At 37.3% G+C, this 14986-nt stretch overlaps 1 protein-coding gene across 1 annotated transcript in view; it reads left to right on the top strand.

Moving 5' to 3' along the window:
- Positions 1-14986, top strand: part of LRRIQ1 (leucine rich repeats and IQ motif containing 1) — a 225895-nt gene that overhangs the window by 188308 nt on the left and 22601 nt on the right. Inside the window, exon 28 of the mRNA XM_027842509.1 lies at positions 8437-8557. Coding sequence (XP_027698310.1) covers positions 8437-8557 — 121 coding nt within the window. The remainder of the gene's footprint in view (positions 1-8436; positions 8558-14986) is intronic.

The raw sequence follows: 14986 nt of genomic DNA, 5'->3' as shown, positions 1-14986 counted from the left end.
TCTTATGTGGAGCCATCCAAATGCATGGGGCTCCCAAATATATCTTGGATGACACATGTACAGTATAACACTCTTCTAAGGTCTACACCTTCCCCCAACTCAAAATTGCAGATTTGGTCCCCCGTAGAGTGGCTAGTACCTCAAGGCTTAATGGGTAAAATCATGGCTCCCTAATCCTCTCCTTTAACTTATCAGGAAGCCAGTCAGGAGAAATAATTAGAAAATGCATTTACTAAGTGGTATAGTAGGAACTATAGCTAAAAAGCATCACCTTCATAAACCTGAAGTATGCTGGCCCCCCAAATGCAACATCACTGGGAAGAGTGGCTACAGATTTAGGGGTGTGCTGGTAATAAAGCATATGTAGAGAACCCAGATGGCCTAGGCACTTTGCACCTGTGACAGTGAAGGGTCCCAGTATCGTTTCCCTTCCTGAGGTATCCCCACGCTGTTCTTTTAGGCACAGCATCTCTGCTGGGCTCTCAGGCTCCAAGCTGCTCTCCTCCACATCTCAATGCTTGACCTCCAAGACTAGTTCTGTCTTGAATGCATAGTTGGCTATTTTTTTTCTGTTTCCAGAGGTCACACTCCTTGAAGTTACTTTCTGCTCCCAACTGACCCAGTGGGAATCTCCCCAGAGACTATCCTGGTTTTTTTAAGGCCACCAGGACTTGGGGCCTCTTATTGGGAAGCTGGCTGTTCCCTAATCCCATCAAAGAGAACCTCTTTATACTTCATAAATGGGTAAAAAGGCTAGATAGGTCTTTGGACTTCATTTAACTCCTCTCAACCGGGCTCTTTAGGTGACTGCATCAATTGGCATGGAGGAAAACTCCACTTGCTCCACGCCCCCCCCCCCCAAAAAAATCCTGACTTCATTCTGCCTTCCCCCAGCCCAGTCTCTTACTCTTTGCCCCATCAATCAGTCAAAAAACTTTATTCAGTGCCTACTGTTGCCAGTCTGCTATGCCCTGGGAATACAAATGCGGAAGTGTGACATGTCATTACCCTCATGAACCCTCATCCCACTAGGGTTTTACAGCATAGCCACCGATAAGTATGTGTGGACTATATTCAAAATAAATACACGTGATGGAGGTAAGGCAGTAGCAAGATTACCAGAAAAGATCTCTTAAAGGAGGCAGCGCTTGAATGGGGCCTTGAAGTGCACACTATGTGAAAGGCTTCTATTTAGTGGATTAAAATTCCCCAAATTTCTTTGGGGCGCTAATTGAAGCTCTACAGAACTCAGCTACTCTATGGGAATGCTATGACAATTACAAATTGGGACTTATATTCTCTCAGTTTTAGCTAAAAGAAATATTTAGGGCAAAAAGTCTGTATTTCATGATAGCTCACTTCATGCATCTAGTCACCAAGATCACTGAAAAACCCTGAAGAAAATCTGTATTCCAGTTAACATGTGGGTGACAGACAAACAAACTTTAAGGGATTATGTCGATTTAGAGCATTTAATTTTTAGTTAAATAAAGGAAAACTTTGAGATTTCCAGCCAAAAGGAACAAGATGTACCATAGTGACTCATACACTTACCCATCTTGTGTATTTATTTCCCTTCACACATTTTATGTAGAAAATAAAAAAAAAAAGTTTTGTTTATTTTTTCCATATAACCTGGCCTTACTTTCCTTGCCAATTTTGAAAAAAAAAATCAGTAGCTGCTGCCAGCAGTCTTCTAGAAGCATAAATGTACTTTGTGCTAGAGTACTAGACCAGGTGGATAAAGGGTTAAATTGAATAACACATTACTTTGCACTGATTATTTTGCTACTAAAAGGCACTGTGCTGCCTCCCTCCCCCTCAGGCCTCTTATTTCTGCCTCCTTCAAGTCCAGGTCTTTCTGGAAGTCAGACACCAACTGACCTTTGTAGTTTGATCTTGCATTGTTTCCCTTCTCTCACAGAAAGATCTCCTGAGCTAGGTAACTCATCCTACCTTCCTTGCTGTGCTTTTGACCTGACTCTTTTTCTACCCCTGAAAAGCCCTCACTTTTTCCTCCTCTTCATACTTCAAACTAGACTTCAGACTGCACAAGTCAAATCAGTTGCCAACTCCTGCACCATGTAGCTTCCTTGATTTACCCATTTGCTCTTTTGAGCTCTCTCCTCGAACTTTGTATTCCCAATGCATTTATCATCCTATTTTGTCTCATGATTAGATGTTGGCCTGTTTTACCTTCCCTGTTAGATTGTAAGTAACCCCCTTGAGGGCAGGAGTTCTAGTTATATTTATGTCCATCTCAGTGATTATGACACTGCCTTGCATGTAGGCAGTATTTAAAAAATAGTTCTTGTTAGGAAGAGAAAAATGTTAGGAAATCTAGAAATTAATTGATGTTGCTGATAGTTTCTGTATAATAATTAGGAATGTGTCTGTGCTTTAGTGAGAATGTCAGAGTGAAGAGATCTTTATATACATTTATATTTATTCACTTTATATGTATGCCACATGTACATTTTCTATGTACTGGTTATCTCCTTCCTTAGAATGTAAGCTCATTGTGAGTAGGGATCCTGCCATTCTTTGAACTTTCATTCTCAGCACCTAGCATAGTGCCTGGCACACAGTGGGTCCTTAATAAATGCTTGAGATTGATGGGCTAAATAAATTGGCCCATAGTGTTTGTGCATCAGGACCCTGATGCTGGAGTCATTCTCTTAATTCAAGCCTTTCATTTTCCGATGAAAAGTCATTTTCCAATGAAATAGAGGAAAATATAAATAAATACAGTAATCCCCATAAGTACATAGAAGATAGTTTTCCCTGGAAAATTGATTAGAGCAAATTTGCCATTTAATAAGGGATTATTTGTTATATTACAACATTGTGATGTTACCTTGAACTGCGGTGTGGGAGGAAGTGGGCAGATTTACCCAATGGAAATGTGAAACTCATTATGTTGTAAACTTGTAACGTATTGAATTATTATCAACCCTTAAAAGTATTAATTTTGGGCTTTACAGCAGGGGATTGTGGTTTTTCCTCCTTATCTGTGTTGTGTCCATCTGTTGAGCCTGGGAGGAATTTAGCTTGATTCATTTTTAATTTAGAAACCATGTTTTCAAAAATAAATCTAAATATGCACTTGGCAGCACTGATTACACTGCTAGGCAAACAAGAAACAAACTTGCCCACTTACCAAAATTCTAGGTTTGCACGTAAAATGCTGGACGGCACCACTTTGAAAATTGACTTTTGATTTGAAATTCTTGTCATATTCAGTACTAATTAGAGACTGACATGTGTATTTATGTATGTTTTAATGGAAAGAGCCATTCTTTTGAATGATGGTGACTCAGATGCTAATGATTTTTTCAGAAGCCACATGTTTACAAATATTTCTTTGACCTTAACCAGATACTCTTAGTGGTTTTCTTATTTTGAGGACTGCCTTGGTGATGTTAAGTCATAGACTTGTAGAACAAGTCAAAATGTACTATAAAACCTTTGAGTACATAATGAGTGTCAACTGAGACACCAGGAGGATTCTTATGTAAGATAATAGGTTCTACTTTGGTGTCAATTAATCAACATGCTTTTTAAGGCACTGGGGATACAAAAAAACAAAGTGGAACCACCCTTTCACTCAAGGAGCTTACATTCTATTGAAGGCAGGCAGCATGTACATTTGTAATTATGTACAAAATAAATGTAAAGATATTTCAGTTAGGGATCCTGAGGGGATCAGTAGAAGCTTCATGTGAAAAGTGGTGCCTAAGCCAAGCTTTGAAGGAAACTAAGGATTCTAAGAGATGGTGGTAAAAGAATAAATGCTTTTTAGTCATGGACTGCTGTGTGCAAAGCTACGGAGCAGACTTCTAAGGGTATGTGTGGGGAACACAAGGAAGCTAGTTCTTCCGAGTTGTAGAGTACATGAAAAATAATGCTATATAAAAATCCTCAAAGGCTTAAAATGTCAAGCAAAGGCATTTGTATCTGATCCTAAAGATAATGGGGAACCATAGGAGATTTTTGGGGAGAGGAATAACATGATCAGATCTGTGTTTTAGGAGTCTCACTCTGGCAACTGTATGGAGGATGGATTGGAGAGGAGAGAAGCTGGAAGCAGGGAAAACAATTAGAAGGGCATTGCAATAGTTTAGGCTAAAGGTGGTAAAGCCCGTAACTAAGTCAGTGGTTGTATGAGTGGAGACAAGGGACAAGATGAAGGAGATGTAGAAGTGACAAAGTCTGGTGACCTATTAACTATGTACAATAACGGAGAGTGAGGAGTTTGTGGACCTGAGCTAGTGGAAGACCAGTGCCCTCCAGAGAAAACAAAGTTTTTGGAAGGATTTGAGTGGGAATACAATGAGCTCTCTTTGGGACATTTGAGTGTGAGATGCTCATAGGACGTCCAAATTGACATACTACTAAGTAGTTGATGATGACGAATACAGGAGGTGACAGGAAAGATTAGAACTACATATATAGGTCTGGGAGCCATATGCATAGAGATATAATTGAACCAATGGGAATCTAGATAGTGTGGAGCAGTGGTGTCCAACTCAAATGGAAACAGGGGCCACTAAACCATACATAAGGGTCCCTGTGGGCCACGTATTGACTTAGAAACCCACACATTAACATTATCTATGTTCTACTGTACTTTTGTTTATTGGGTCATATATTTCCTAATTATACTTTAATCTGATTTGGGCCAACACTGGCTATTATGTGGCCAGTGGGCTGCATCTTTGCCACCACTGTTATAGAGGAAGAGGAGAGGACCTAGTACAGAGGCTTACATTATCCCTACTTCTAGAGAATATGACATGAATGATGATCCAGCAAAGCCTGAGGACTGTTCAGAGAATAATGTCAGAGACTATCAAGGAAGAAGAGATAGTCAATGGTGACAAATGCTTCTCTGAACTCAAGAATGATAAGGACTAAGAAGAGGCCTAAGGACATGAAAAGAGACAGAATTACTGGCACATGTAGAGAGGCTGGCCTTGGTTGGTTGATTGGTTGATGTCCTTTGTTCTCAAAGAGGACCAAAATGACATCACTATGTTGGGCTTAAGATACAGTGTGTCTGACTGTGGCTGGGCAGACCAATATGAGCTCACAAGGCTCTACCGCAGGTTAGGCACAAATAGTCTATATGAATATTTGAAGTGGATATGTCTAAATTTGTGTGTCTCACAAATTCTTTTGGGCTACTGCAGTTTTGCTTTGCTCATAGAGCACATCACTTTGATGCAGGCTTGCCATGCTGGGCGGTCCTGATAGAGAGGCTGGCAGAAGGACCACATCATTATCGAAGACTAGTGGAAAGGAGGAGAGAAGGGGAGATGATGTTGAGTTTTGAGATGGAAAGTAGTAGCAATGAGGGAGCTCATATCAGATGATCTCAGTGAACCATGAGCTTCTCTGCTGAACAGAGAGGAGAGGATGGTATGGGAGACTTGAGAGGAGAAGAGGTTCAGAATAGCTGTAACTTGAATTTCTTACCTCGGTAGCAATGTTCACAATGCAAGTGCACCACTATCAAAACACTGCATCCTTTAAAAAAGAAAGAAGGAAAAGAAGGACCTTTTGGAAGCGATTCTACCCAATTGGAGTTCACACCGATGCCATCAACATGTTGTGAGCTCATCTACTGTCTTTTGGGAGATAGAGTCCAGTGAAGTTTGGGCATTAATTGAGGCTCTCTCTTTGCCCTGAGTATTGTAGGAATACAAGTTTTATTCATGGAATGACACCATCTGTATACATTCTGTAGATTTGCCAGGAATATTAGGGGCACAGCGATTTTTCAAGGTCTCAAATGATCACTAATATGAAATCTCATGGGAAGCTGCATAGCATAGTGAAGAAAATAGAGGCTTCCAACCTCCTCCTTCCACTGAAACTCCTCTCTCCAAAGTTACCAATGATCTCTTAATTATGAAGTCAAATGTCCTTTTTTCACTCCTCATTCTTCTTTACCTTTGATGCCATTTGTCACTTTCTCCTCTTTGATAACTTCTCTCAGAGTTATCACAACACCACTCTCTCCTGGTTCTCCTCCTCCCTATTAGACTGCTCCTTGTCAAGTTCCTTTGCCAGATCCTCATCAAATTCCCACCCTCCAACCATAGATAGTCTACAAGATTCTCTTCTCCCTTTCTATTACTCCACTTGGTGATCTCATCAGCTTCCATGGATTTAATTGCCATCTCTGTGCTGATGTTTCTCAAATCTACCTATCTACTGGCTTTCAGACACCTTGAAACTCAACACATCCAAACCGAACTTATATTGCCCCTTAAAATCTCCCCTCTTAACTCCTCTATTAGTGTCAAGGACAACACCGTCCTGCTGGTTCCTCAGGCTCACAGCCTGGCTGTCACCCCTCAACTCCTCCCTATCTCTTATCCTCCATATATCCAATCTTGGCCAACCTGTTGATTTCAACTGTGCAACATCTCTCAAATATTTCTCTTCTCTGATACTGCCATCACTCTGGTGCAGGCCCTCATTGCCTCCCACCTGCACTATTGCAATAGATGCTGATGCATCTGCCTACTTCAAGTCTTACCTTACTCCAATCCTTCCTCTCTTCAGCCACCAAAGTGATTTTCCTAAGACTCAGGTCCAACCATGTCACCCCTTCCTCACTCACTCAATAAACTCCAATGGCTCCCTATTGCCTCTAGGATAAAATACAAAACCCTAATTTGACATTCAAAGCTCCATTATACCCAAACCCATTCACCACCATAAACCACCTTTCTAGTCTTCTTAACCTTACTCCCTGCCACATACTTTTTGATCCAGTGACACTGGCTATCTGGGTGTTCCATAAAGAAGACATTCTATCTCTTCTCTCTGGACATTCCCTCTGACTGTCCCCCATGCCTGGAATGTTGTCCCTCCTCCTCTCCACCTAATGGTTTCCCTGACTTTAAGTCCTAACTAAAATATCATCTACAGGACACTTTTCCCAACCTCTCTTCATTCTAGTGTCTCCCCTCCTCTGTTATTTCTTATATAGCTTGCTTTGTATATATTTGTTTGCTTGTTGTCTCTGCTTTATATTGCGAGCTTCTTGAGGACAGAGACCATCTTTCGCCTCTTTTTGTATCACTAGCACTTAACACAGTGCCTGGCACTGAGTAGGTACTTAATAAATATTGATTATTATTATTAACTGAATTATAATTATAGATCAGGTGACTGGTTCCAGTCCTACTTCTACTATGTGTGATCTTGAGAAAGTCATTTAGCCTGTAAGTGCTTAATAAATATTGATTATTATTATTAACTGAGTATTGAATTATAAATAAGGTAACTTTGGTTCTAGTCCTAGTTCTACTGTATGTGATCTTGAGAAAGTCATTTAGCCTCTTTTTTAAAATGAGAGGGATGAATTATAGAATCTATAAGATAATTTCTGCTATAAAATCCTACCATTATTTTTCCCTATTGAGAAATGAAAAGAGAAAAACAAAAAGATCTGATTTAGTATGAAAGTCTTTCTTAGATATATTATAGTACTATTGTTTTCGATAACTTCATGGGCAATTTTTATCGTGTATAGTGTGTATTTTTGGTTTTGTTTTGGCTGTATTTTAAAAATTCTTACTAGAAATTGAGGAGAATGCCTTCTCATAGATTTCACATGCTTTATGACTAATAATTGGTCCCAAATAACTTGAAAAATGTTCATTGCATATAGAAATCACTGAAAAATGAGTGAATGAATAAATTTTTAAACTCATCTAAATCTGCATACATGCTAAGTGTAAAATTAGATGGTGAATTAAAATGTTATTCTGATAAACAGAAAAAAAATCCTTCAATATGGGTTTAGGCAAAAATGTTGATGAATTTAAATATAATAATTGTGTTTTGATTGTCCTATTTAACCCTCAAGAGCATTTTGTATGTATTGTCATCACTTCTAGAATACAGGACCTTTATGTTACTTGTATATTAATTATAGACTTAAAAATCTCTTTTTCAACATGATTTTGTAATAAACAGAGAATAAAAACTTTACATTTATTAGTAGACTGATACTTGTATTGGACAAAACTTAAATATTGCAGAAAATAACTGGTTCTGACATTTCTGACATTCAATTAAGAATTAAATTATATACTGGTAAATAAATGATCTTAAGCTGTTTAAGGTTTCATCAGCTGTCTGGAAGATTGATTTTCTTCAAAATTACAGTACTAAAATGTTTTCTTTTGTTGTACAGACTCAAATAGCAAACCACAATTTTGAAATCGGCTCTTATTTGCAAAAAATGCTTTGACATAGTGCATTTGTTCTGCCTGGGCAGCAATAAAGGATTGTGGTATCATTTGGAAGACGGTTGTTTGACAGAGCCTGTTTGTTTATTTGGGGTAATGTGAGCTGCATTCAGAAAATGCCATATTTTGTTTCACGATTGTGTACATTCCCTCCCATTGCTTCCAGGCAAGACTTGTAAGGAGAGAAGACATGGATGTAGACCTTGTTTCCATGAACAGTGGGAGTGCTTTGGCTCAGAACAGAGAAAAAAATAATCAGGCATCCAGACACTCAGCAGAATCTTCGTGTAAGTTGTGGTTTCATTACATGTACATTTAGAGATCGCAAATGAATTGATGGAATTTCATGTCAAAGTGAATTCTTTTACAGTTAGGGGGTAGAATGTCATCAGCCAGAATTGCCTAAAACATGTATTTAAATGCATATTTCCCCTTAAATATCTTCTTTTGACATGAGAAAAATTAAATTATTTAAAAGATTAACAGCATGAGCTCTTATTTTAATTGCAACCTGTGATTCAATGGATTTTTCCCCATGGGTCAGATTCAGTCCTTTGATCATTCATTTCTAAAATGTTTATTTTAGCTAATTATGAAAAGTAGGCCTCATGTATCAAAGCAATGTCTTTTTGTCTTTTGATATTAATTTACTAGCTATTTCATATTAAACTAATTCTTAAAGAAAAGATTTCTAGAAAAAAATAGTAACAGTCTCTGATGACAGTACACTATTGTCAACAAACCATATATTTTGAAATGTTTCCCTCTGAATTGTTGATGGTTATTTAATTGTATTTAGGCCATGTTGATTCTTTGATATTTGTAAACTTGTCACACAGATATAGTCTGTTTTAATTTGGGGAGAAAACATGTTTTGCTTATTTTAGTAAGGATTATACTATGGTTATTACTGCTAAGTATTTTATAAACATTATATATTTAATCATTGTAACATTGCAATGTGAGAATTTCGCTTTTACAAATTCCAATTTCCCTTTTATCCTACACATGTGGGTAAAACTTCTAAAATATTATATATTAATATACATTTTATTTATACTGTTAGTCTATAGAATTTGTCTTTTTTAATTTTTAAGTTCATTATTTCTAACATTGAAAGCATCACATGGTTTAGTTTAAACTTTAATGATATTATTCATTGATATTGTTAACATGTTTATTCATTTTTATATTGTTAATGTGCTAATATTCTATTATAATTGCTAAAAGACAGCTTGACATAGTGGATAAGAGGGTTGCCCTTAGAGACAGGAATAGAAGAGTCCAAACTCAACCTCTGATATGTGACTTGTGTGATTTGCCTAATCTTCTCTATAGATAGATAGATAGATAGTACATGTGTGTTTGTGTATGTATGCATATATATCTATATAGATATAGTATATCTATATATAGTGTATGTATAACATGTCTATAGATATACATATATACACATATATGGAAAACAAGAGTATACAACTTAGTGTATATATAGTATATACTACACATACTATAGTATACAGTACTATATAAAACAAAACAAGAGTACACAGATTAATATATATACATATATATGTGTATATGCATTTGTGTATATGTATATGTATGCATGTGTATACATACACACACACTATTAGGCCAGACCTAAATGAAATTTAAATACACTCTCACACAGTAATGTATATACTGGTTTGTTTGTTTTTTCCCTTGGTAGAGTGTGGGTTCTTAAAAGGCAAAACCTATTTTCACTTTTCTCTTTGTATCTTGGGAATCTAGCACAATGGCTAGCAAAAAGATAGTTACTTTAAAAAATCCTTATTGAATTTGATTGAAGTCTATTGAAAATTGACCCCAGACAAACCACTTAGCTTCTCAATATCTTAGACAACTCCCTAAAACTATAATTTACAGAGGAATTGCTGATCACCATCAGTGAAGGGAGTAACACATATTGATGAAATTACAGGTGCCAATAAAATGTATTTAATTAATTCATTAAAATGGAGTAAAAAAATTCATAGTGCATATGAACACAATGTGCCGTATATCTGAATGGAAAAAGTGAAAAATTCAGTCAGTTTTCCAGATGTTCACTTTCCAAATAGTCAGTAGCTCATAATTTTTCACTTTTCATCCAAATATTTGACATTGTGTAGCTACAACAATGGTTAAAGGACATTCGTTTATCCAAGAATAGTAGAAATGGTTTGAATCCCCACCCTTGTTGAGATTCTCTGCTATTTGTCCCAGTGACCTTGGGCTAAATCACCTAACCTCTCTCAACTTCATTTTATTCATTTCCAAAATTATGGAAAAGGACTAAATGATTGCTTAGGGCCATTTTAACATGGTATTTGGCACATACTAGACACTTAGTAAATAATTGCCGGCTAATTTTAGCTCTCACCTTCTATGAATCTATGGATAATTCTTATTTTCCTTTCTCTGCTAATTCGAAAACCATATCCTAGATCTATCCCTGCCCCAGAAACTAGCTGTGTTACCCTAGTCAAGTCACTTCACCTCAGCCATTCTATCTGTAAAGTAGAAATAATAATCATATTTATCCCATAGGTATGTTGTGAAGATCAAATGAGATAATATATGTAAAGTAATTTGCATATCTTAGAGGAATACATCAATGTAATCTGTTATTGTTGTAGTTTTTATTCATTAAATGACTTTTTATTGTTGAAGGTTTTTCTTATTCATATAGAAAAGCAAAAAAATATATATATATGTATTTTTACCCCAGTCAAGGTTATTTGCTATTTTTAATTAGTTTTACAGATATAGTATTTTCTTGCCTGTGAATATGTATTCAACTCAGAATTTATAATTTGTATTATTATTCAATCTATTTTATACAATATGATCATAATACTCACATTTTTAATGTTTTCTGCATAATTCAGATTACATTGTTTCCATTTACCACTTTTATTATATTTTTCTGTAACATATATCTTTGAATAATTACAAGAAGATAGGATATTCAATAGCTAATCAATAAACAAGCAAATCACAATATGATCATAGTAACCTCAGTCTTCCCATCATAAACTTTTTTCCATCATAAACCCCATTTGTAGGGTTATAGTGCTTAGCCATACTCTTGAGGGAATATATTGCCATTATTATTATCTTAGTAAAATTCAGATTAGTTGCCAGTAGACTACTATTATTTATCTGCATGCAAAGACTTGTACCCTCCAGGTCTCTTCTAGTCTTAGAATCATGATATTGAATGATAGGATTCAATTTAATTTAAAAAAAATTTATTTACAGCTTGCAGCTAAGAGGCTGTAAGAGTTTGGAAATTTGTTTAGTTGAAGGTAGTAAAGGGTTCATCTATTGAGCTGCAACAGGAAAGGAAGTACTCACTCCCTTTCTCTGCCCCCTCTCTGCCAACCTCCAGAATATTAGCATCATTAGTCTTGGCCAGTTACTTGCTTTCTTCTATCACCAGATTTAACCAACTTCTAGTCACTACCCTTAGACTCACTACTACAAAGATTTTTTTTGCCCATTCCTGGAGGGAAGAAATGGCGAAAGGCATCATGACCACAATAACTCCAGCTCATACAACTACTTATGAAGCCTGTGGTTAAAACTTACAGGAGGAAAAAAGAGCATTCCATCCACATGACTTAATCTGTCTCTAATTTTGAAAAGTTTCCCCCCCAATTTATATGTATACACACACACATGCATATATATGTATATATGTATATATATAGAGAGAAAGAGAGACATAGTATTCATACACACATATAGTATATATAGATATATACTCACATAAATTAATATATATAATGTATATGTAGTATGTATTGCATATACTATACTATACAATGCTATATAAAACATTAAACAGTATACAGATTAATGTGTGGGTGTATAGATATAGTATATGTATGTACACCTATATATTGTATGCATGTATATATGTATATGTATGTATGTGTATGTATATGGATATATGTATGTATGTATGTGTATGTGTGTGTGTGTGTGTGTGTGTATATATATATATATATATATATATATATATACACACACACACACACAGCATTAGGCCAGGCCTAACAAAATGAAATTTAAACATGTGTGTATGTGTGTATATATGTATATATAAACATATATATACATACACACATATTCATACATATGCAAACATAGATACATATACACTTATGTATGTGTGTATACAGGTATGTATTTACACACATACATACTAATCTGTGTACTGTTGTTTTCCCTAAATGTAATATAAGCTCTTGAAAGACAAAAGCTATTTTTGTTTTTGTCTTTGTACCCTGGGAATCTACCACAGCGGGTAGAACTCCCTTGAATGGAATGGAATGCCAAGGATATAGACAAGAGTCTATTCTCTGCCCCCTTTCACTTTGCCATCACTGGCCCTCTTTTTGTACATCCTCCTTCACCCAAAAATGACTTATAACATCAGAAGTAATTAATCACATTCTTATCTATAAAAAACCAGAATTAGTACTAATTACAACAGAAAATTTAAATTAACTTTAAGGAGTAGAAGAAAGACTTTGGATTTAACATTTGCCCTCTCAAATAGTAAGAAGGCGAATTAGGCACTTTACCATCTGGTACCTCTTTTCCTGAATTGTAGGTCAGAAACCCTCTCCTCACTTCTTGGTTTTTTTTGGGGGTAGGGGGCAGGCAATGGAGTTAAAGTGACTTGCCCAGGGTCACACAGCTAGTGAGTGTTATGTGTCTGTGGTCGGATTTGAACTCAGGTCCTCCAGGCACTAGAGCCCATTCTCTATCCACTGCACCATCTAGCTGTCCCACCTTTCCTCACTTCTTTAGACTAATGTGGTTGCTGAAGATGGCAGTGAATGCAGCCCCTGGAGCTCCAACAGCAGCCCTACCCCATTCATATTGCCTCAGTATTCAGTCACCCAATCTCTAGTTTTCCAAATCCGCTTAACTTATTTCCCAACCTGAAGGTAGACCCAAATGCCTAGCCAAAGCTGCACAGAGGAATTCTGATGGGCTCTCTGTGCTTATGCATATCCAGTTGGTTTTTAGTCATTTTCAGTTGTGTCTGACTCTTTGTGACCCCCTGGGCATTTTCTTGGCAAAGATACCAGAATTATGTGCCATTTCCTTCTCCAGCCCTTTTACTGATGAGAAAACTGAAGCAAACAGGCTTAAGTGATTTGCCCAGGGTCACACAGCTTGTAAGATTCTGAGGCCAGATTTGAACTCAGGAAGAGGAGTCGTCCTGACTCTAGCCCCAGCATTCTATCCACTGCATCACCTAGCTGCCTTGATCCAGCACAAGGATAAAGACAGAGCACTGTCCCTTCTAGATACATGGTCCGTCTTCTGTCCATAGTGCATGACAAATCAAAGAATTCCTTTCTGGTGAGCAGATCGTCATCCTCTATCATGTATTTCTGCTTGTCAGTGTGTTTCTAAGGGTTAACGTACTGTGTTCAAGGCCCAGTGGCAGGTCTTGGGGATACAAAGGTGAAGTAGTGAAAATCAGTCCCTGATCCCAAGGATCTACCTGAGGGCAGGTAACATGAATCAAATCTAGATAGGTAAGCTGGAGCCAGCTTGCAAAAAGTCATAGATTCATATATTTAAATCTTGAAGAGATCCTAACTTAAAGGTTCATTTAGTTCAACTGCTAATTTTTCAGATGAGGAAATTGAGACCCAGAGATATTGGATGACTTTGTCCCCAGATCCTCTGGCTTTCTCTCCTTCTAGTGCATCCTGATCTCAACTGGCATAGCTGGTGGAGCTCCAAGTCCTCTGTGGCTGTTGTAGTTTCATGCATCGGTTCTAGGGGCTAGCCCCAGGTCAGCGACTTATCCTGACTTTTAGAAAAATGCTTCGCTATATAGTGATAATGACAACGTCAGCAATAATGGTTCTATTTTTCATAACACCTTAAAGGTTACAAATCCTGAGAGTGAAAAGGAAAGGATTGTGCTAAGTGATACAAGATAGAATTTGAAAGAATGCTGGATGTAAGAAAATGTCTGTGGTTGAATTCTAGCTTTATTATTCACTAACTCTGTGACTTTGGGAAAATCACCAAACTTCTGTGAGCTTCATATTTTCTTCAACTCTAAAATGAGGGGGTTGGACCAAGTCCCCTCTAAAATTCCTTTGCGGGGGGCAGCGAGGTGGGGCAGTGGATAGAATACCGGCCCTGGAGTCAGGAGGACCTGAGTTCAAATCCGGCCTCAGATCAGATGCTTGACACTTACTAGCTGTGTGACCCTAGGCAAGTCACTTAACCCCAATTGCCTTGCCAAAGCATAATAAATAAATGAATGAATAAAATAAAATAAAATAAAATTCCTTTGCGGCCCAGCCTTTCGTCACTATGATACTATAAAACAATAGATACAACCTGCTTTCTCACTTTACAGACACAACAACTGAGGCTCAGAGTCATTAAGTGACTTGCCCATGGCCACAAGTTAATAAGTGTACTGCCTGGGATCTGAACCTAGACTTCCTTATGCTAGCACTTTCCCCTATATATCATACTGCCTCTCATAAAAAAGCTGTGATTTTGTTGGGAAAGATGGCCCCTTCACCAAGGCATATGGCAGCCTCTCCATGCCTAGCACCTCGTTTCTCACATTGCTCCTTTGTCCAACAAGTCCATCACCTGGTACCCGATCAGCCCTCAGTGAACCTTTCCAAACTCAG

The sequence above is a fragment of the Vombatus ursinus genome, unplaced genomic scaffold (assembly GCF_900497805.2).
Source record: "Vombatus ursinus unplaced genomic scaffold, bare-nosed wombat genome assembly UNPS02014874.1, whole genome shotgun sequence".
NCBI classification, from domain to species: Eukaryota; Metazoa; Chordata; class Mammalia; order Diprotodontia; family Vombatidae; genus Vombatus; species Vombatus ursinus.
This window is presented reverse-complemented; position numbering and strand designations above follow the sequence as displayed.